This window comes from Heterodontus francisci, chromosome 2, assembly GCF_036365525.1.
Source record: "Heterodontus francisci isolate sHetFra1 chromosome 2, sHetFra1.hap1, whole genome shotgun sequence".
Lineage (NCBI taxonomy): Eukaryota > Metazoa > Chordata > Chondrichthyes > Heterodontiformes > Heterodontidae > Heterodontus > Heterodontus francisci.
Window position 1 is genome coordinate 57726298 of NC_090372.1, and position 22585 is coordinate 57748882.

At 42.7% G+C, this 22585-nt stretch overlaps 1 protein-coding gene across 4 annotated transcripts in view; it reads right to left on the reverse strand.

The window, feature by feature from the left end:
* The window catches only part of LOC137384483 (triple functional domain protein), an 873575-nt gene that overhangs the window by 162765 nt on the left and 688225 nt on the right, over nt 1-22585 (reverse strand). For all 4 annotated transcript variants that reach the window (XM_068058645.1, XM_068058631.1, XM_068058625.1 and 1 more), the window contains one exon: nt 12701-12944. In XM_068058645.1, coding sequence (XP_067914746.1) covers nt 12701-12944 — 244 coding nt within the window. The remainder of the gene's footprint in view (nt 1-12700; nt 12945-22585) is intronic.

The window sequence follows — 22585 nt, forward strand, 5'->3', positions numbered from 1 at the left end:
TCCTGCTCCGCCATTCATTATGATCATGGTTGATCATCCAACTCAGTAACCTGTTCCTGCTTTCGCCCCATACCCTTTGATCCCTTTAGACCCAAGAGCTATATCTAACTCCTTCTTGAAAACATACAATGTTTTGGTCTCAACTGCTTTCTGTGGTTGCGAATTCCACAGGTTCACACTCTCTGGGTGAAGAAATTTCTCCTCATCTCAGTCCTGAAAGTTTACCCCGTATTCTTAGACTGTGACCTCTGGTTCTGGACTCCCCCACTATTGGGAACATCCTTCCTGCATCTACCCTGTCAAGTTCTGTTAGAATTTTATAGGTTTCTATGAGATCCTGTATCTTCTGGCTGACACCAATATGGAACAGGTAAGCCAACAAGCAGTAGCAGGTCACATTTTAAAAAAGAGTATCTCCTGCCTCTTAGCATATCACAGACCTTCCCTTTTGTTCTCCACAACGACACCCCCACATCCCTTCCTCTGTACTCTGTATTTGGCCGGCACAGTGGCGCAGTGGTTAGCACTGCAGCCTCACAGCTCCAGCGACCCGGGTTCAGTTCTGGGTACTGCCTGTGCCGAGTTTGCAAGTTCTCCCTATGACTGCTTGGGTTTCCGCCGGGTGCTCCAGTTTCCTCCCACAGCCAAAGACTTGCAGGTTGATAGGTAAATTGGCCATTGTAAATTGTCCCTAGTGTAGGTAGGTGGTAGGAGAATGCTGGGGATGTGGTAGGGAATATGGGATTAATGTAGGATTAGTATAAATGGGTGGTTGTTGGTTGGCACAGACTCGGTGGGCCGAAGGGCCTGTTTCAGTGCTGTATCTCTCTATGATCCCCCTCACTCTTCTGAACTCCAGCGAATATAATTGTATCTGACTCAATCTCTCCTCATACGTCAGTCCTGCCATCCCAGGAATCAGTCTGGTAAACCTTCACTGCACTCCCTCCATAGCAAGAACATCCTTCCTCAGATAAGGAGCCCAAAACTGTACACAATATTCCAGGTGTGGCCTCACCAAGGCCCTGTATAATTGCAGCAAGACATCCCTGCTCCTGTACTCGAATCCTCTCGCTATGAAGTCCAACATACCATTTGCCCTTTTTACCGCCTGTTGCACCTGCATGCTTACCTTCAGTGACTAGTGTACGAGAACACCCAGATCTCGCTGCATATTCCCCTCTCTCAGTTTATAGCCGTTCAGATAATAATCTGCCTTCTTGTTTTTGCTACCAAAGTAGATAACCTCACATTTATCCACATTATACTGCCTCTGCCATGCATTAGCCCACTCACTCAACTTGTCCAAATCACCCTGAAGTCTCTCTGCATGCTCCTCACAACTCACCCTTCCACCCAGTTTTGTGTCATCTGCAAATTTGAAGATATCACATTTAGTTCCCTTTCAAACAGTAAAGGCTATTTTGTTACAAATTAGTCAAAATCTGTGTGTAATTGCAGTCTGATAACACTCAAATACTGAGATTCTTACTAATGATCACTGAATTGATAAGTTTTCAATTTGAACCGCTTACAACAGATTTATGCTTTAGGTTCTTTCTGCATTCAGAAATTTCTGGTAGTTTCATTTAAGAATTGAGAAATTAGTTTACTGTAATATTTATTTGTGAATTTAGTCATCATGTGCCCTGATGATTGTGTTACAGCTACCAAGAAGGACAGCTCTCGAAGTCCAGCTTTGCAAAGTAGTAATTTGTTAGAATTGACCAGATTTTATTCTTTCAGCTAGTGTTATGAAAATGCTTCCTTTTTTAAAATATTTTATTTTTTGAGGACTTGTGTTAAAACTGAAAAGATTCCATGGATGTGTTTTTTTACCAAATTCATCGAAGCGACACTTGGACATATTGTTTGAAAGCCACCTGTGCTGGAAGTCATGTACTTTGGGCTCAGTAAACAACAGAAACCTTGGTGACCTGGGGAAAAATGGTTACAGAGAAGCCACTTGTCACGATTTATGGAGGTCAGGAGGTCGACTCTCTGTTTGGGGTTTGGACCTTGTTTTCAGCATTTGGGTGTGAAGTGCTTGAAGACAGTTGGTGTTTTCCTGCCAGGGTAAAAAAAAAGAAACCACGCAGCTCATCTCCTTCTCTACCTCTTTGAAGAAATCCTGCAAAGATTCAGTGTGGGAGAGCTAAAGTCTCTGGTGCTGCATAGCTCCCGAGAAGTTGAAAAAAATCCTGCAATTCAAGTGAGTGGTGGCAGAGAACCCTGATGCCACATTACTCCTAGAAAGCCTGCTAGAATAATTCACAACACCTCCAGAACGGACTGCTTCTGAAACGATCCCAGTGATCCGTCTCCGTATACCCGGATGCCAGACCAAAAGAGGGACAACTGACTTCCTTCCATATCTTCTCTTTTTTCCATCAAGAATTAGCAAGTATTTGGCCAAAGTGGTCTTTTTTTGTCACAGACCTCTGCAGAGAGAATTGCTGTATATTTTCAGTGTGTGTGGGAGTGTAATTGGGGAATTTAAAAAGGGGACTTTCATATTTCGATCTGTATGTTTATGCTTTGCTTCATTACTGGTTAAAACTTGTTTCATAATAAATTGATAATTTTGTTGTTTATTAAAGAAACCTGGTTGGTGTATTTTATTCTGGGATACAGAAAATAGGGTATAAGATTGGCTATATCGGTCACCGGTTAAATATTTAAATATATGTTGTGACCTGTGGAAAAGTGGAACTAGAAAAGACAGTGCACTCCTCCCGCCTCAGTTGTAACACTAGATTGATTGGAATTTAAACTGGGAAGACACAAAAACTAAGACCCTACAAAATATTGACTGTTAAATTCAATAATTTTTAACAGAAGTTAGGTTTCATTATTTATCTCTGGTAAACATTGTAATTACCTATATACTTAATGAATGTATGGTATTGATAAAAATGTATTGTGTCATGCCTGCATTATGTTTGGTGTTTAATAAGACTGTTTTCTAGCACTTCCTATTCTTATTTCATATTTCCAGTATCTGCAGTATTTGTTCCTGTTGCTGATTCCACTTTTCCTATCTACAACTCCTCTAGACCCACCTTTCGTTTCTATACATAACCATCTCCTTTTGCCTTGCACTAGTGTCACTTTTGCCATTTAATCTCTCCTGCCTGCCAACTTATCACAGACCTTCCCGTTTGTTCTTCTCCACCCATTCGCTGCTTGCTCAAAACATGCCACATCTCTAATTTTTGCTAGTTTTGACAAAGGGTCATCAACCTCAAAAATTAATTCTGTTCCTCTCTCCACAGCCTGACTTGCTGAGTATTTCTACTATTTTCACAATTTATTAAACAAATAAGCAGACTGTACAAAAAATATAGTTTTCAACTAGAAAGGACAGCACAACAAAACAAAGCTTAAACTCCATATGTATTACAGTATGGTCTCCATAGACAACAGCATAACTTAGCAATCACTAAGGCATGAATCTATTAAGGGAGAGAACGGAAATCAGTCCCAAAGGTCAGCAACATGGACAGACTAGACAGAAAAATGAAAGGGTTTTGAAACCGTGGCTGACTTGTCTCTGGTTTCATTTAAGACATCATTAAAATGATTAGTTTTGCAGCTTATGGTGCTAGACGTTAATAGCCAAGACATTAGTTCTGCATCATGTGAACAGAATTATTGCCAAGTCCATCACATGAATGTTCAGTAATGACCTAACAATCTGACCCAGTATTTCACTGAGCAATTAACAAAGAAGCTGCATAAACAACTAAAATGAAATGCCGTAACTAGCACTGACAAAACCAACTCAGCTATCACTTTGAGCTAATTTGTTGGAATTGTTTTGTAATTTATTTCTGCTCCCCCACTGCGCTCAACAACCCCAATCATACAGTCTTATCCCACATCCCATTTTCAGGCTTATGAGTCAGGGATATGTCAATGCCCTTCTGCAAAGCCCTCTAGGTAGTATGTAAAAACAACCTGGGAACCGACTGACCTGGGTTGTTACTCAATTTGGAATGGATTAGAACTTCACAGTGAAACTATGAAATATGTTGGGCAATTTATAGTGTTTATGTGTTGTTAAAAGTGACAATTGTTTTTGGGGTATTTTAACTCCTTCAAATTTCTTGGTCTTCCCCACACCAGATATCATACCCACAAACACGATGAGTAACATGCTCCTTGGTCTCCACTACTGCCGTCCTGAACCCAGCTGTTAGGAGCTACATGAAATGACCTGGAGTAAACTCCACCCTCCTTTTTTAGGGAAACCCCGGTCTTCCAACTGCTGCCCTCCAGCTAGATGCAGCAGAGATTGGTGCTCCAATATGCTCCATAACATAAAAAAATTGGAACCATTATATTCAAATAGTATTATGTTTAATAATTTAGGAAGTGTCAATATTTCACAGAGATGCACATTAATTAATTCTCTTCGGCATCATTCTTCTTTTGTCTCATTAGGAGGTAAACATAAAGCTTGCAAGAAGGTCAGTAACTCAGCTTTGAAAAATGATGAACAGTTGATATTTAGAAAGGTCATCTGCTTTATTCCAGGTACTTAAAAACCATCACTTCCTTTCACTTCTGGAAAACTAGGTGTTACTTCCCCAGCAATTAAAGGGGAAGGTGAGTCAAAAGTGAATACTATTTGTGCAGAGTACTATGTTATTCTATAGTAAAGAAAATGTCAATTATTTTCTTTGACAATTTTATACCCATCTTAAGAGAATCTCAAATCAATTTTCCTTCTCATTAGGCTGCTCTGATAATATCAGTCCTGGAACAGTTCCATTAGAAATAGGAGAGATTACTTCGGACCAGCCTTCAGCTATAGGATCTTGAGACATCACTCTACAGGCTGAGTACTTTGATCTCTTATCAGCCACACAGGGACAGAGTTGAACTGAGAGCCTCAATGCACAGAAATTCTATTGAGTATATTATGTTTTCACGCTACAATTAGGGCATACTTTGAACAAAAAGTATCCCCCTAGACTTGGTTTTTGTTTTTAAGCATCAGGTAAGCAATATTTGAGCCTATTTGAACACCACTTCCTAAATGGTGAGAGGCTAGAAACTGTAGAGGCCCAAGTACAAAAGTCACTAAAAACTAGTAGACAAGTTCAAAAAATAATTTAAAAGGCCAGTGGAATGTTGGCCTTTACCTCAATGGGGATGGAACACAAATGGGTGGAAGTTATCTTACAACTGTATAGACTGCAGCTGGCACCTCACCTCAGGAAAAAGATAGTGGCTTTGGAGGGGGTGCAATGTAGATTCACCAGAATGATACTGGTGCTAAAAGTGTTAAATTATGAGGACAGGTTGCACAAACTAGGCTTGCAATCCTTAAATATGGAAGATTAAAGGGTGATCTAATTTAGGTATTTAAGATGATTTGATAGGGTAGAGAGAAATAATTTCCTCTGGTGGGGAGTCCAGCACCAAGAGGCATAACCTTAAAATTAGTGCTAGGCCATTTGGGGTGATATTTGGAAGCACTTCTTCACAGAAAGGGTAGTGGAAATCTGTAATATTTGGAGTTGTAGATATTTTAGATATGGAGTTAAGTTACAAATCAGTCATAAACAAATTGAATGGTGGAACAAGCTCAAGGGACTGAATGGCTTCCTCCTGTTCCTAACCTATTATCTCCTAACTTGTAAGAGTCAAATTTAAACCCAGATCCTTTAAATCCAGATGCAGGAACATACTGTTAACTTACACTCAGTTGAACTCTGGATAAATATAGACCTGTTTATAAACCTGTTAAAAATGCCTGTTTTATAAACCAGCTTCACATTGCACTCAAAGTTACTCAGCTGTGCAAACACAGATGCTTGTTCAGAATAATTTTGCTGTATAAACAGAGAAACTTCCTAGAGAAATTAAGAGGGAAAATGTCGTACAATTCAGGATGTAATTAGTTTGCAAGAACTGGCAGAGAAAGCAAGGTTAATTCCGAAGGGAGAGTATGGGGTAAAGGGAAGAGACACCTACAGGTTTAGATCATGCAGAACCAAAGCAGGAGAGATTTGCTGTGTAAAACTTTTCTCTACCTCCCCATTTTTAAGGCATTTTGTTGTCAATGATCTGGAGATTCCCAGACTTGAGAGAGATTGGGAGGTAACCTGCTCCTGAATTTCTGTCAAAGCTGCCATCACCCAATAATTTCCTCCTCCTTTCTAAGGGGAAACACCCAGGCTACATGTTTGCTTCATTGCTGCAACATACTGTCTGGTAGTTGTTGACAAATAACACTGCCTCACCATTGTGTGGAATGATGTTGCAATACATTATATAAGGCAAGGGCCACTCACATTCAGTTCTGAACAACAGTATGGTGAACAAAGTCTCGACTTTTGCAAAAGCATTGGTCAAAGTTTGCACCTGTACTTTTCCCTACAATACTGAATATTCCAATAATTTTAATAAAAATCAGGAGACTCCTGGATGAAAGAAATGGGTGCCTCCAAGCTGGAACGTGTTGTTTTTGTCTCATACAATTCTCCACCCTACCTCCCCCACTCCTGCTAGAACTGTAAAGTTGGAAAAAAATATCTTGGAACAACAGACACCCAACCACTGTCAGTCTGCCTTATGATGCAATCAACATGTGCATTCAAACCATATCATGTTAAAAATCTAAAAAGAAAAAAAGTATCTTTGTCAAGTTCCTACCCCTTCCAATGTTTATTAAGAAGCTTGTGGAACCGCTGCCTATTTTTGATGAAAAGAAAATTACAAACTCTCCATTGTCATTGCTTACATGTAATCTGTTGATGCAATACAGTTGTGAAAATATAAAATAAAACATTTGACTCCACTGATAACTCCATGCAGATAAAATACTTAAATTACTACAATTGATGCCCTTCTTGGAATATTCTGTATTGCAGGGAAAAGTACTCCTTGGTACAAGACACAGTGCCTGGACTGTGAGAGGCTGTGTTAGGTTAACTTGTGTGCCTCAGGAGAAACGTATCGGTATGGCTGGAACATAATTAAGCCATTGAACACTGGTTGTAAGGATTTTTAACCAAAATCACAGAGCTGTAAACATTTTTGAAATTCCAAATATTGGTTTATGTAGTGGAATGCATGAACAGTTTCCTAGATACTAATTATTGAAAGTCATTAACTATATCAGCAGTATTTGTAAACTGGCCCCTCTTGCCTATTCTATCTCTGGGCCTTTATTCTAGCTATGCAATATTGCCAGATCCGGGATTTAGTGCTGTTGCTTCTTTTGTGATCGAAGGAGTAAAAACCAAAATGTGCTAATAGGAAGTAGGAGTTTCCCAGCATCCACGATAGGTCCTGTAGTTTTAAGAGAAGTTGATTCTATGCCTTTTGTCATGCTCACGTGAAGTGCAGCGATTGAAATACAGAACCCAAACTGAACAGTTATTAAAAAAATTGACTATTCCTTTAAAAGGTGGACAATGTGCTGCAAAATGGCCACTGAAGATCAAATTGTCAAACTGGCGAACTTCGAACTGTCTTATTGTCTGGTAAGGACAAAAGGATACATTCCAAGCTAAGAGGTGTCAATTACACCCATCTTGAACCCATCAAGCGACATTTTTGCATTGAATGGGTTCTTCTGAAATAAAGTAGGTAATAAGTAGCCACATCCTGGGCCATTGTTTGTCACCACAGGGAGAGGGCTCTATGTCTCCCAACAGAAGCAAGATGTGAGGAATTTTTAACCTTAAAAATGAGCTCTCTGGAGAGGGAGAGATCAAACAAACATTACAAAAGCCTGTCCAGCTGAGAGCTGAAGAAATCCAGCAAAAGCCAAAGAAGGTGCCCTGTTGTGAATTCTACACTTCAACTTGTGAAGCAGAGAACTGAAAGTGACCCCCCCCCCCCCATCTCCAGATTGAAATCCCAACTAAAAGAAAAATCTACAAACAACCCAGGTTTGCAACTTTAAAAGAGAAATGACCTCCAAGAAGATTCAATAGGTTTACCGTGAACCCCGAAAACCTACCTCACTTCAAACCACTTACCCCCTTTCCCTCTCTATCAATCTTTTCTTGTGTGTGCGCGCGAGCGAATGTGTGTGGGGAAGCGGTTGCGACAACTTCAGGAATGAATATTGCTCAATAAATAGTTAATCTTCTGTTTTACACCTACCAAAATACCTACTACTGTCTGTTTATTTGAGAAAGAAAACACAAAGGGGTAAAAACCCTAGTAACAAAGACACTTGCTGCGGTCAGTTGGGAGTTGAACAGTGGGAATGACCCACACCCCTGATCATCTGGGCGTAACACCCTTCCCCAGGTGAATAAATGCAGCATGCTTCTGGGCTGAGAATGGTCTCTGAGCAAGTTAACAAGGTTGTGACATAAACTTATTGAAGTATACTGAATTATAGAAAGGGTATTTAATTTATTACAATTGTGAAATCTAATGCATGCTCATTTCTGTTTGGATTGCTTTTTTATAATTAGAAAATTATTTATTTAACCCATATACTTCCACCTTCCTCCACCAGCTCAGTCATTTTACCAAGGGGTAACTGATAGTGCAGGGAGGTCTGCTACTGCTGGGATTGAATTTTCAGATGTGCAAGTACTTGAATTGATAATGGTCAAACCAAAAATGATTTGGATGAGATCAGGATAACAACAAACACAAAGAGAAATCACAGAAGGAGGCCATTTGTCCTACTGTGTCTGTGTTGATTCTTTGAAAGAGCTATCCAATTAATCCCAATCCCCTGCCCTTTCCCCATAGCCTACAATTGTTTTTTCCCTTCAAGTATTTATCCAGTTTCCTTTGGGAAAGTTGTTATTGAATCTATTTCCACCACTAGTAAGAAGAGTTTTAAATGTGTTCAAGATTCCTTTCTTATCCAGTAGGTAAGAAACCCAGGAAAGCAGGAATAACTGATTCAGAAAGACATAAGTAGGACAAAGGCCAAAGTAATAAATTGCAAAGAAGCTAATTTTGAAGGTATGAGAATGGAACTATAGGAGATTAACTGGAAAAGGTTTTGGCAGACAAAGAGATAGAATAGTAACATAGCACAGTGGCGCAGTGGTTAGCACTGCAGCCTCACAGCTCCAGCGACCCGGGTTCAATTCTGGGTACTGCCTGTGTGGAGTTTGCAAGTTCTCCCTGTGTCTGCGTGGGTTTTCTCCGGGTGCTCCGGTTTCCCCCAAGCCAAAAGACTTGCAGGTTGGTAGGTAAATTGGCCATTATAAATTGCCCCTAGTATAGTATAATACCGTGACAGGTGGGGATGTGGTAGGAATATGGGATTAGTGTAGGATTAGTATAAATGGGTGGTTGATGGTCGGCACAGACTCGGTGGGCCAAAGGGCCTGTTTCAGTGCTGTATCTCTAAAGTAAAAACAGTGAACATGTAAATATCCTTGTGAAAAGTCAAAGCTTCCATTTACAACTGATGTCACACTAAAATAACAGGTTTTGTTTGGTCAGCTGGATGCCTTGCATGCCCAGACACCCACAACCATGGATAAGAATCTCCAGAGTACTGGAAAATTTGTCCATGTAAAAATTGTGTTTGCCCAATGTGAAAAGCACTCACATTGTGCTGGGAGTAGCTGGGAGTAGCTGACTCATTCAAATCCGAGGTTTAAGGCCACCCAATTGTGGACAGGAATATTGCTGGAGTTGAATAGCTAAAACCATGCATCTTACCAGTATGGAGCAATTGTTAGCTTGCAAAGTTGCCTGCAGCCAAATAAGAATCTGCACCCCCCACCTCCCTAAACAATTTTACCTTTGTCAACTCGCAATGACTTCCTGGTGGTATTGAATTACCTAAAGTGTCATAAATGATTGACTCAATTCAAAACTTTCACCAGGTTTGCCATCCTGCAGCCAATTCGACCCTAAAAAGAACCCGCTTACCTCCAGTCCCAAGGGAGATAGTCACTTGTTTGCCATTAAAATAGATGAAAATGAAACATTTGATTGATATGGTACTTTGGAAAGCTATTCTATCAGAATTCTAAAAGTTTAACTAAGCAAAGAATTCTGACTCAGAAGTGTGACATTTTCCATGATTTGAGTGGCCTTTCTGAAGGTACATTTTAGGATTTTTCTTAAAAAAACAAACCTCAGCCAGTTCCCTTCCTTTGTCAGATTACCTGGTTGTGAGACTGGCAAAACATCCCCACTGTGGGAATCACAGATGTGTGAAAGTCAATGGATATAGGAATTTGCAATCAGTTCTCTAATTTGGAGGCTGCTTCCAAACACAAGGACAAATACAATATTAGGCAGAACTGCCAAGACTGGACAATTTCCAGATTTGACATTTTCAGTTGTGATTCAGCCCTACATTCAAAGTATTACCTTAGCCGAAAAACAAAATATAGATATTGTTAAAAACAGCAAGTAGTGTCACATGGACTGCAACTAATCCCTCTTCGGGTGTTTTTTTCACTCTTCCTTCTTTTTGGTTCTCTCTTACTTACTGTGCTCCTGTGGTATTTCCTTTTGACTAGATTTATCTTTTCCTCCCAGTCGTCTTCCTATGTATAAGCATGCACATTATCTCGCTCTCTGATTCTGTGCTTAAAGCAAATTATTGCCCAGCATGGAAGCTTGTTTCAGGAGATAAACATGCCACAAGGGCTTGTTTTCTTTTGGCTTGGATTTAAAAAGATTTAATATTTAATAGAAAAAGAAACAACCACATAATACACTGTTCTACGCCAATATTCCAGTGGTGAATTGAAAAGCAAAATTTACTAAGAAACTGATTTAAATACATCACAGAGAGGATGGTGGTGCAGCCTATGGCCAATCAAGGTCAAAAATCATATAGTGCCTTTGTATAACTGATAACACTCAGAAAAATCAGGATTAGTGAATTAAAAAATAAAAATAGCCTTGATTGCTTTTAATTTTGTTTAATGAGATGTTTACAGGGCTGACTGTTTGTAACTCTTTCATCTCATGTAAGCATCAGGTGATTTGTGGATGCAAATCTTGGTAGCCATATCCATACTTGACGAGCTGCTGTTCTACCCAACATACTGGGTTCAATTTCAATGCACACGGATACATATAAACTCTCTGTAGCGACAGCAATGCAAAGGCTTGCTGCCATTCTATGTGCTGGAGAACAATATTTCACAGAAAATTCTAGAGAGACCTTCTAATGCAAAGGGAATTGAATTATTTTGTTTAAATCTCTATAGAAACGGCACACCAGTAACCATTTACCAATCAGACTGGATAGTTCCATGCCATCAGTGTGTGTGTGTGTCTTTCTGCTTTAAGATTAAAAATCTAGCGTGAATCAATACATTTTGCCATCACTACTGTTTTGAATTTTTTTTTGGGGGGGGGGGCAGTGTGTGGGTGGGAGGGGGTAGGTGAACAACTATTATAATGAACTTAATTAGCTTTTACCTGTTTCCATGAGGATATTGGCAGAACAGCGCAAATGGCATAAAAAAGATAACACTTCATACTTTACAGGACCTTCTGCACTAGAATAATGGTGCACATTTTCATTCTAGGCAAATGCTTCTAGGAAGATTTTCCTGCGCATAGACACCCAACATTCCCTCCCCAGCCCCCACCCACCCCCCGCCCATAAACTGCTGTAATTTTCACCTGCCTGTACAATTTTAAAGCAGGATAGTATGTTTTTTTGTGCAACTCTACATATGGTAATTAGAATTCTCCATCATAATCAAGTGACAATCCTCAGATAAGAATAAAATTGTGATCTTGCATGGGAGTTGTTAAATTTCTATTTGCACAAACAGTTTGTATACATTTAGCATCAATATTATGATTGAACTAAATACAGCAGAACCTTTATCTGCCATACAGCAGTGGCCCTCCAAGTAGATAATACAAATTAGTAACGACAATTCCCAAATTACAGTGCTGATTACAGAGAAAATTTAAATGTGTTCCTTCTCCTCACCCACTTGCTTGAGCCTTTTCTAGCAGTGTTCCCCTGTGTTACTCTGCTTCTACTAGCATGATCACAGTCGACACTGGAAAAGTTGAAGCGTCAGCTCAATGTCCTCCCATGCACTTACTTGTGACTTCAGCCATTGGACCTGTGCATCCCCAACACCATCCATAGGCATACACAGGTTCAGAGATGAGTGCTAAAGACAATGTGCTCACCTCCAGTTAAGCTGTCAATAGCCTACACTAATGTCAGTGTAGCTGTAACTGACTCCACACTGCCTTATCTCTATAAACAAAAACAAGAAATGCTGGATTCACTCAGCAGGTCTGGCAGCATCTGTGGAAAGAGAAGCAGAGTTAACGTTTCGGGTCAGTGACCCTTCTTCGGAACCGCCTTATCTCTATAGTTGGGAGACTGTGAATTGCGTAAAAGGAGCAGTTTGGGCCATCTCTCTTGGGTCTCTGCGAAGTACAGTAGTTAGAGTTGCAGGTGGGTGCCACTGGGAGAGCACTGAGCCAGTAAATCAACAAATTATTCTCGTGGCATCTAGCCTTGCCGGCAAGAGCACAATACAGATAGCCCTGCTCCCAAAATGACGATAATAGGAGTCTGGCTAATTGGGTTCCACTGTAAATCCAAATAAATAATTACGAAACAGAAATACTGTGTTTGGCTTGCTGACTTCAAAACACCTCACCCAGGTGAACCAGATTCTGCATTATGTTTTTCCTATGTAGCTCATCAACAAAGATAAACACAATATAAATTGGAATCATAATTAATGAATCCTACCTTTGTGGTTGAAAATGCCCTCCATTTCCATACTGCTACGTGAATGTGCAATACATAGAACACTGCTGGGAACAACTCCTTCTGCAGCAGGAGATCGATCAGTTGTCCGGACCAGGCACCAGTCTGGCTTATCATGAGGCCTCTCTAAAACCTCTACGGTCTGACCCCGACGAATGCTCAGCTCATTGCTGTTGGTTGCTGAGAAATCATGAATGACGACTGTTAACTCGCACCCACCGGACAGCTGTGAAGGAGAGAAAGGAAAGACACAAATGATGCAACGCACTGACCGTAACAAAAATTAAATCTTCTGAAATGGAAAAACTCCACAGTGATCTACTACAAAAAGCATGATGCATCTTTGTCTCAAAAAAAAGTCAGACATTACAAAGTATTTAAACACTACATAAGTCACACAATTTATTTCAAATACAATCATGCAAAAAAGTTTGTGTCAGAAATCTAAACTTAAGACTAGTTTTTTTACAGTTCCACCAGTGCATCTTGTCAGAGTGGCATCTAGGTTGAAGAGGAGACTGGCCTGCCCATGCAGTGATGTCAGGTGTGTAGAAGGTGGGCCTGGGTAGAGGGAGCTCAATTGGTGATGCCACATTCGTGTTCCCCATATTACAACAGTGACTACACTTCAAAAGAGCATTTAATTGGCTGTAAAGTGGTTTGAGATGTCCTGAGGTCCTGTAAGGGGCTATATAAATGTAAGTCTTTCTTGCTTCCTCACTCACTCACTGACACCTCATTTACGCAAGTTCCCCATTTTGCTACCTCCGGGTCATTCATTACCTCAAGGTAATGGATCAGTGGTAAAACTCAAAGTGAGAAAGTTGTGGATTCAAGTGCCACTCCAGAGGCTTGAGCACATATCTAGGCTGACACTTAAGTTTATTATGAAGGGAGTGCTCTACTGTGGGAGGTGCAGATAAGATGTTAAACTGAGGCTCAGTCTGCCCTCTCAGATGAATATAAAAGATCCCATGACACCATCCAAAGAAGAAGAGTTCCCTCATTGTCTTGACAAATATTTATCTCTCACCCAACATCACTAAAACAGATTACCTGGTCATTATTCCGTTGCTGGTTGTCAGACCTTTCTGTTTCCTACATTACATTAAGGAATTCAGGAGAAACTTCTTTGCTCAGAGAGTGTTGAGTATGTGGAACTCACTACCACATGGAGTAATTGAGGCAATTAGCATAGATAAATTTAAGGGGAAGCTGGATAAGTGCATGAGGTAGAAACAAATAGAAGGATATGTTGATAGGGTGAGATGCAGTACAGTGAAAGGAGCATAAATAATAAATAATGGAAAATGGGATTAGGATAGGTGTATGATGGCCAGCATGGGCACGACAGGCCGATGGGCCTGTTTCTGGGCTGTATAACTCTATGACTCTATAAATACCAGCACAGACCTACTGGGCTGAAAGGCCTGTTTCTGTTCTGTAACTTCTATGTAATATAATTGTCACTACACTTCAAAAAAAGTACTCAATTAGCTGTAAAGTGCTTTGGATATCTTAAGGTCATGAATAATGCTATATAAATACAAGTTTATTGCTTCTTGAATTGAACAAATGTTCTCCACTGGTGTGAGCCCAATCTTCTTCCTGATTTTAGGCAGTTTGGAACTGCAAAGCTAGTGTTAATTAGGTACAATGGTGAGCTCCCAACAATACCTGAATCCCCAGCATTAAAAGTCTCTGCTACCCATGTAAAGAGTTGATCTCCCTCTTCTCACTCATTCCCACCAAAGAGCTCAGGGGGCGGGTACCTCGTGGACTGAGGTGTGAGGTGGAGCTACAGAGAAGGGGGTCTGAGACTTGGGACTTCAAAGTAACAGACAGCCCAGTGTGGGATAATCTGGACCCAGAGCTAGGACTGGAATGGATCATATAGTGGTCACTGAGAGAATATGAGTTTGACACCAAGGTTTGGAAGATTAGGGCCGAGGGTTACAGGCCAGGGAGCTAAATAACTGCTGATAAATACTTTATCTTGGACACCCAGAGATCATATTTACCAGAAATAAGGACAGATTTTGAAGTTGTGATGGTGCAAAACAGGTGATACCAAATCAACAGCCTGTTTTACATCTTCGCCGATTTGCTATTAGCCATTTTACACAACTGCATACCCATATTTCAATCACAGTACTCAAACAATTGCACATACATCTAGTGCATTCTATATATATTATATAGAGAGACTGCTTTAACTACTCAGGTATTGTTCTTTTAATTAAATTGTGCAGCTCCTTTATTGGCTCTTAAAAGAGTCCAAACAGTGAAAATGTTTCATTTCTGAAGTGTGTGACATCTTAACACCCGGATCTAACTTACAGATCTTAAGTCTCTGTTCATCAATCACTTCTGGTGAAAACTGACTGTAGATGAGGCAGTCAACGATGCATGTATGTCTGGGCAGAAGCTGTCCTTTACAAGTTTTCACAAATATACTTGTTGCAAATTTTGGGTCTGCCTTCTACAACATCTCAAGGGCAGAGGTGCTGATTACTCCTGTAAATGGTCCAGGCATCTTTTGTATTGTGTCCAGTACCTTCTTATAGAATCGCATAACTCAGAGGTGGAACAGTAAGATCCCTTGTGATCTGAACATGTCTTTAACACATGCCCATTTCCAATCTTTGAGTGCAACTAAAACAATTAGTGAAAGGCCAATTACAAATTAATTTATATTTATGATACATTTAATGAATGACACATGTACAGAAAAATTGATGCAAGTAAATTTCATCTTGATTCAACTAACTACAGAAATCTTAAGAACAAGGAAACTAATTTAAAAACTGCCACACGGGCGACTGTGCGCTCACTCAATTCTTCCTGGTCACTCTTCCAATTCTGATCAGTTCTGGGCTTCAGATGAATGATTTTCCCTTCACTTGGTCAGAATTATTCCCTAGACCTAGCTGGGTGATTGACTTATTATGCGTCCCTTTGTCCTCGACTGTCTTCCCAGCCAGTAGAGAGCTATTCCTGTGACACCTTTTTTATTTTATTTAGAGATACAGCACTGAAACAGACTCTCCGGCCCACTGAGTCTGTACTGACCATCAACCACCCATTTATACTAATCCTACATTAATCCCATATTTCTACCGCATCCCCACCTTCCCTACATTCCCCTACCTACACTAGGGGCAATTTATAATGGCCAATTTACCTATCAACCTGCAAGTCTTTGGCTGTGGGAGGAAACCGGAGCACCCGGCAAAAACCCACGCGGTCACAGGGAGATCTTGCAAACTCCGCACAGGCAGTACCCAGAACTGAACCCGGGTCGCTGGAGCTGTAAGGCTGCGGTGCTAACCACTGCGCCACTGTGCCGCCCTGTATCTTCACCAAGCAAAAATTCACCAGTAGGTCAGTCAAAAAAGATGGCAACATCTCCTGCAAATCTCTATCCCAAATTCTTTCCATGAAAAGAATGATTAAAAAAAAGTCCGAAAAATGATATCACCATTAGCTTTGTTAAGGGTGGAGTGCAGAGACTGTGGCGAAGGTTATAGAGTCATACAGCATAGAAACAGGCCGTTCGGCCCACCGCATCCATGCCGACCATAATGCCTATCTATACTAATCCCACATGCCTGCATTCATTCCATATCCCTCTATGCCCTGCTCATTCAAGTACCTGTCCGGATGCCTCTTAAATGCCACTACTGTTCCTGCCTCCACCACCTCCTCAGGCAGCTCATTCCAGATACCCACTATTCTTTGTGTGAAAAATTTACCTCTTTGATCCCCTTTAAACCTTCTCCCTCTCACCTTAAATCTATGCCCTCTAGTTTTGGTCACCCCTACCTTGGGAAACAGACTCTGGCTATCTACCCTATCTATGGTTGTTTACATACACACTAGGAACCACAATGTCTTCAGAGTTATGTACTTCAAATCTGATGCAAGTATCATATGGGGTTTTAAACATGTATTTCAGATGTTTATTCTGACCATGGTGGTGGTTACAATTTGAAGCATGGGTTTAAGGGACTAAAAGCTAAGCTTTCGTCAATACATTTCTCATGATATAAAAAGAATTCCTAATATCTCACATAAGACTTTACGTAGGCATCAAATGGTGTGGAAGTGGTTCAGATGATTTCTGCACCGCCTCCCTCCCTCCCAGGAGAGGCATGACAAATGGAGGGATTGCAACACATGGATGATGAATCTGAATTTTAAAATCAAGGTGTTAGTGGACAATGACCTATGTAGGTCAGCAAAATCATGGATGATTATTGAGTTGGACCTGGTGCCGGGTAAGATAAGTATAACAGAGTTTTGGATGATGCGACAAAACCACACCTACCAAATGGAAACATATCAATTTTGTCATATGGAACACTATTTGGACTTTTACTGGATATTGAACATAACTTATTTAAAAAGCCGACAGAGCTGAATGGCTGAAAACATGGCTGCACATTTGCATTCTGAAAGACAGTTGCATAGAGACAATGGGCGTGCTCCCTGATTCAATTAGCCAGGTGGGTTTTGTCAATAGTGATGATCAAAAGACACTGAGAATCATTGCCCATGTAAGAGCCAGCACTCCAGCCCTCGCCCTCCCCCCCCCCCGGCCCCCCCCCCACCACCGAGTGTGTCCAGTAAGCTTTGAAGAATCAACAACTCTCGCAGGCGATACTGTTTCAAACAAAGAGCAGGTCACATGACTAACCTGCTGGCCAACCTGGGAATTGATTGAATTGTGCCTCACAGAAAGGTTTGGGGCAGACTGCAGTTGAACTTAAAAAAGAAAGTACCCCTCTCTCTCCAGCAAAGTTTCAGGGACCTACGGAAGCAACTTAAGCCTCAAGACAGGGGACCCCACCCTACAGCCTTCTGGTACCAGTGAAACAAGTTTGAAAGTGTGCACTGGGCCCCAACAAGAATTGAAAGACTTAACTTCAATCAAGAACTTTACATCCAGACTAAAACCAGTAACTGAGTTCCATTTATTACTCCAACCACCACCCCGTTTACTGTTTCTCCCCTCCGTATCTACTTGTGTGTGTGTTTGTCGCATATGCATGCTAGCATGGTTGTATCGCGTCTTTTTAATAGTTTCAACTGAGTTAGAGTGTTAAGGTTAATAAACTTACATCTTACAGACATAACAGATTTTAAGTAAGTAGAGTCGGAAAGGTTGGGGTGACAACAAAAGGGAAAGTCTGTGATAGGGAGGAAGGCAGGAGACATTAAATGACAAAAGGGATAATGGTGTTAGGCAAAAGGAGATAGTAGTGGGACAAGTAAAGAAACAAAAGATGGGTCTAGAGGAGGTGTAAATGGGATATAGCAGAATCATCATGACCAGCTGTAGCTGTCCGACAAAATGGGGGCAGCGGCCATGAACTGAAAATGTTGAACTCAATGTTGAGTCTGGAAGGCTCTAAAGTGCCTAATCAAAAGATGAGGTGCTGTCCCTCAAGCCTACATTCAAATTCATTGGAACAGTGTAGGAAGGTGAGAACAGAGAGATCAGTGTGGGATGGGGAATTAAAATAACAAGCAACTGAATACTTGCTGACTAAGCGGAGATGGTCCACAAAGTGGTTCTATCTGCATTTGGTGTCCACAGGGTAAAGGAGATTGCTTCGTAAGCAGCAGTATACAAAACTGAAAGGAGTGTAAGTAACCCACTGTTTCACCTGGAAGGAATTTTTGGGGTCCTGGACGGTGATGGGGCACGGGTTGTTCCAGGAGCGGATCAGCACATCACAGAGGGTAATGTCCCTTCGGAATGCTGAAAGGGGAGGGGAGGGCATTCTGGAGGTGGCAGTAATGGCGGAGGATGATCCATTGAATACATTGGTAGGATGGAAGGTGAGGACAAGAAAAATCCTATTATGAGTCTGGGAGGGACAGGAAAAGGGAGAACAAAAGTCTGGGAAATGGAACAGACATGGTTGAGGGCTGCGCCCATTACGGTGGAGGGGAATCCTGGGTTGAGGAAATAGGAAGACATATCTGAAGCACTGATATGGGAGGTGGCATAGTCAGAATAGATGCAATGGAGATGAGAAAGTGTGGTGGAATGGAATCGACTCCTGACAAGAGGTATAGTCAAGGTATCTGTGGGAGTCAGTGGACCTACAGTGGATATTGATAGCCTATTTCCAGAAATGGAGACAGAGAACTTGAGGTAAGGAAGGGTCGGAAATGGACCATGTAAAGGTGAAGGGTGAAAACTGAAAGTAAAGTTGATGAAATTTTACAGCTCAGGGTGAAATCAGCTAACAGCACTGATATAGCAGAAAAAAGATGAGGGAGAGGACCTGAAAAGAACTGGAACAAAGAATGTTTCACATATCCCATAAATAGGTAGGTGGTTGGGCCTCTGTTCAAGTAAGAAGAGAAGAACCCTTAGGCCATTCTAGTAGGGGATGAAGGTGTAGAGGGATTGGACATCCATGGTGAAAAAGAGACAGTTCAGGACAGGAAACTATTAGATTAGATTAGATTAGAGATACAGCACTGAAACAGGCCCTTCGGCCCACCGAGTCTGTGCCGAACATCAACCACCCATTTATACTAATCCTACACTAATCCCATATTCCTACCAAACATCCCCACCTGTCCCTATATTGCCCTACCACCTACCTATACTAGTGACAATTTATAATGGCCAATTTACCTATCAACCTGCAAGTCTTTTGGCTTGTGGGAGGAAACCGGAGCACCCGGAGAAAACCCACGCAGACACAGGGAGAACTTGCAAACTCCACACAGGCAGTACCCGGAATCGAACCCGGGTCCCTGGAGCTGTGAGGCTGCGGTGCTAACCACTGCGCCACTGTGCCGCAGAGTGTGTCAGGATTGTTGGTATAGATGGAAGAGACTGGACATGGAGAGAAAAACAGACTTGAGGGCAAGAAATGGCTGAAATGATGGGCTGAATTTTACCAGCCCCTCAATAGCGCAAATCGCGGTGCGGGGCCGGTATAATGCTGCGGGGAGCGGCCCGCCTCAACCCGCGGCGTCGAGACTGGCCCGCTGCATTTTACCAACGGCAGCAGGACCTCAGTGCGCCTCACCCCCCCCCCCCCCCCCCCCCCCCGCCCCCCGCTTCACGGTGGCGGCACCACAATCAACATGTGGAAATGCTTACTTACCTTTGCTGATTATGTAGCCCGCTGCCTCTCTACCGACACTGCCGGATTTTTCTTTGAACGGGCAGCCATCACGTGCCGTCCCTGAAAATCTGGTGGGTCCTCACTCTGCATTACGGAAGGGTGGAGGGAGGGGGGATACACAGGGGTCTAACTCCGCATTCTGCAAGGGAGGAGAGAGGGGGGGATATACAGGGGTCTCTCTCTGCATTTCTAAAGGGGGGGAGGGGTAATACACAGTAGTCGCATTCTGCATTCTGAAAGGGAGGGGGTCTGCGATTACTGGAGTGAAAGCTGAGCTGGCATGAAGGGAGGTACCGTGTACCCTCCATTAACAGTGTACGCTCTGTGTTTGTGAGGGGGCAATGGCACAGTAGGCACCCTGTGTGTGGGGAGGGTGCCAGAAAGGGCAGAAGCATTAAGGTTTTATGGACGGTGGGGGCAATTAATTCAGCTTGTAGGATCTTGATGTGGTCATGCTGTGCCACTCTGAGTGTTGACCAAGATGGGCAATGCCATGGTATGCCACATAGTTGATCCATGAAAGCAGCTGATGTACCCGTCAACACCAATCCATGCCTTGTCAGGTACCTTCGAATACTTGCAGGGTTCAACTTTATTTATCAGTTGGAAATAGGTATGGCTCATCCTACATTGTGTGATCCTCTGCACGTGAGGATCTGTATGCGCCGCAGGCAATATCAACAAGCAAGTGTGATCCACGTAGAGACCCCCAGTCATGAGCAGCAGCCCCCAAGGGGAGCCCGCCATTACGTTTGCCATGCAACTACAGGCCCCACATGAAATTCCATCGGATGTCAGAGCATCAGTGTCAAAGGAGATTGTGCATATCGAGAGGGTGGTGACACGTCTCTGTGCCCTGCTCAAGGATGATGTGCAGCCCATGGGCTTTGGTGGACATCCTATGCCTTTGTTCCTCATAGTGGTGGCGGTTCTCAAGCCTGATGCCTCTGCAGCCTTTTAGGGGCCCACCAGTGATCTTTGTGGGGTCACAGAGTCAGCATGGAACCACTGCATCAGGAAGATCACCAATGCCCTGCACCGGAGGGCCAGTGAGGATGTCCGCTTCAGGATGGACTCTCACAGCCAGGCCTGGAGGGCCATTAGTTCTGGCAGCATTGCCAGAGAACTATAGGTTGTAATGTTCACAGAATGCACTCGTGTGGCCATCAGGCCTACTGCCATGCTACCACCTGCAGAAATCACCATTAAAGGAGCCCTCTCAATCTAGTTGAAGTTGGTATGTGAACACCGCAGATGCGTGCAGCGTATGTATGACCGCTTCTCAGGCAACTGACATGACATCTGGGTCTTGCGCCAGTCGGGCTGCCACCGCTGTTCACTGAACTGGCTCAGATGGAGTGGTGGTTTCTTGGAAATTAGGGCTATCCTTTGCAGACATGACTCCCGACACCGGTGAGAGATTCCACCACTGCTGCAGAGGAGAGATACAATGCCAGCCTCTGAGCTACATGAGCCTCCATTGAGCAGGAGATCGGCATGCTGAAAGCGCGCCTCCAATGCCTGTTTGGATAGGATGATGCCCTGCACTACGGGCCAAAAAGGCCAGCTCCTTTCTTTGCTGCTCACACACCCAATAAGCCTGGCATGATGAGGAGAGACGTCAACAGGACTGCTCCTTGGACTATGAGGACCTACAATATGAAAGACGCATGGGAGGGCAGATGGCATCCAGGGTCTGCACGCAGGGCTAGCAGTGAGATTGGGATATATGGAGGTGGCTTTTCAGACAAAGGCTGTCGTTTCCTATGGAGCAGACATGAGCTCTGCAAGCCACACATCACCCTCGCTCACCTGCTGTGCACCAGTCCACATCTGCAGCATCCCTGTGTATACCATTAGAGGCAGCAGCTGACTGAGCCAATGTCCATGTCACTGCATCCGTGGAGACGCTCATGTGTAATGGTGGCATGGCAATGCTGTTATTGCAAACGTCGGCTCTTCTGAAGGGCCAACGGTGCAACGGGATGTGACATTGGCGCTACATGCTGGCACACATCATTCGCACAGAGAAAAGGACACACATGTTGGTGAGGAACATTTAGTGAAAGTCGTATTTACATTGCTGTGACACCCGTGCATTACAATGTGTTCTCTGTAAACCTCTGTAATACCTTTTATGGTCTATTTAAGTCTCACGTCCTGGAATGTGCAAATTTAAGATTATTCACCCAGGTGCAGCATGCCTTCAAGAAGAAATGTTACACTTGAGGGGGAGAAGAGGAGCGCAACTGGGACACAGCAGGGTAAGAATGTGGCAGCAAAGTGGAAAGTGCTGGGGTAACTCAGCAGGTCAGACAGCATCTGTGGGGAGAGAAGCAGAGTTAACTTTCAGGTCTATGAATTTTGACAAGTTAACTCTGCTTCTCTCTCCACAGATGCTGCCTGACCTACTGGATTTCTCCAGCACTTTCTGCTTTGCTGCCAGATTGACAGCAGCCCCACTTTTCAACAGAGGTAAGTATTTCTTTGACAGCTGTCAGGAAGCAGGTGCTGGGGCACTTAAAATAGGGCCCCAGCATCTGCTGCACAGCTGTTGAAGGGTTCCTCACTGCGATGAATGTCCCGCCTCTCCCCACGTAATATCGGGGTTGGGGGGCTTGGTGTAGTGATGCTATTGAGCCCACGTGCGTAATCATGGGGGCTCTGTGGCAGCCGCTAAATGTGAAATATTAACTGTTTCTCCATCCCC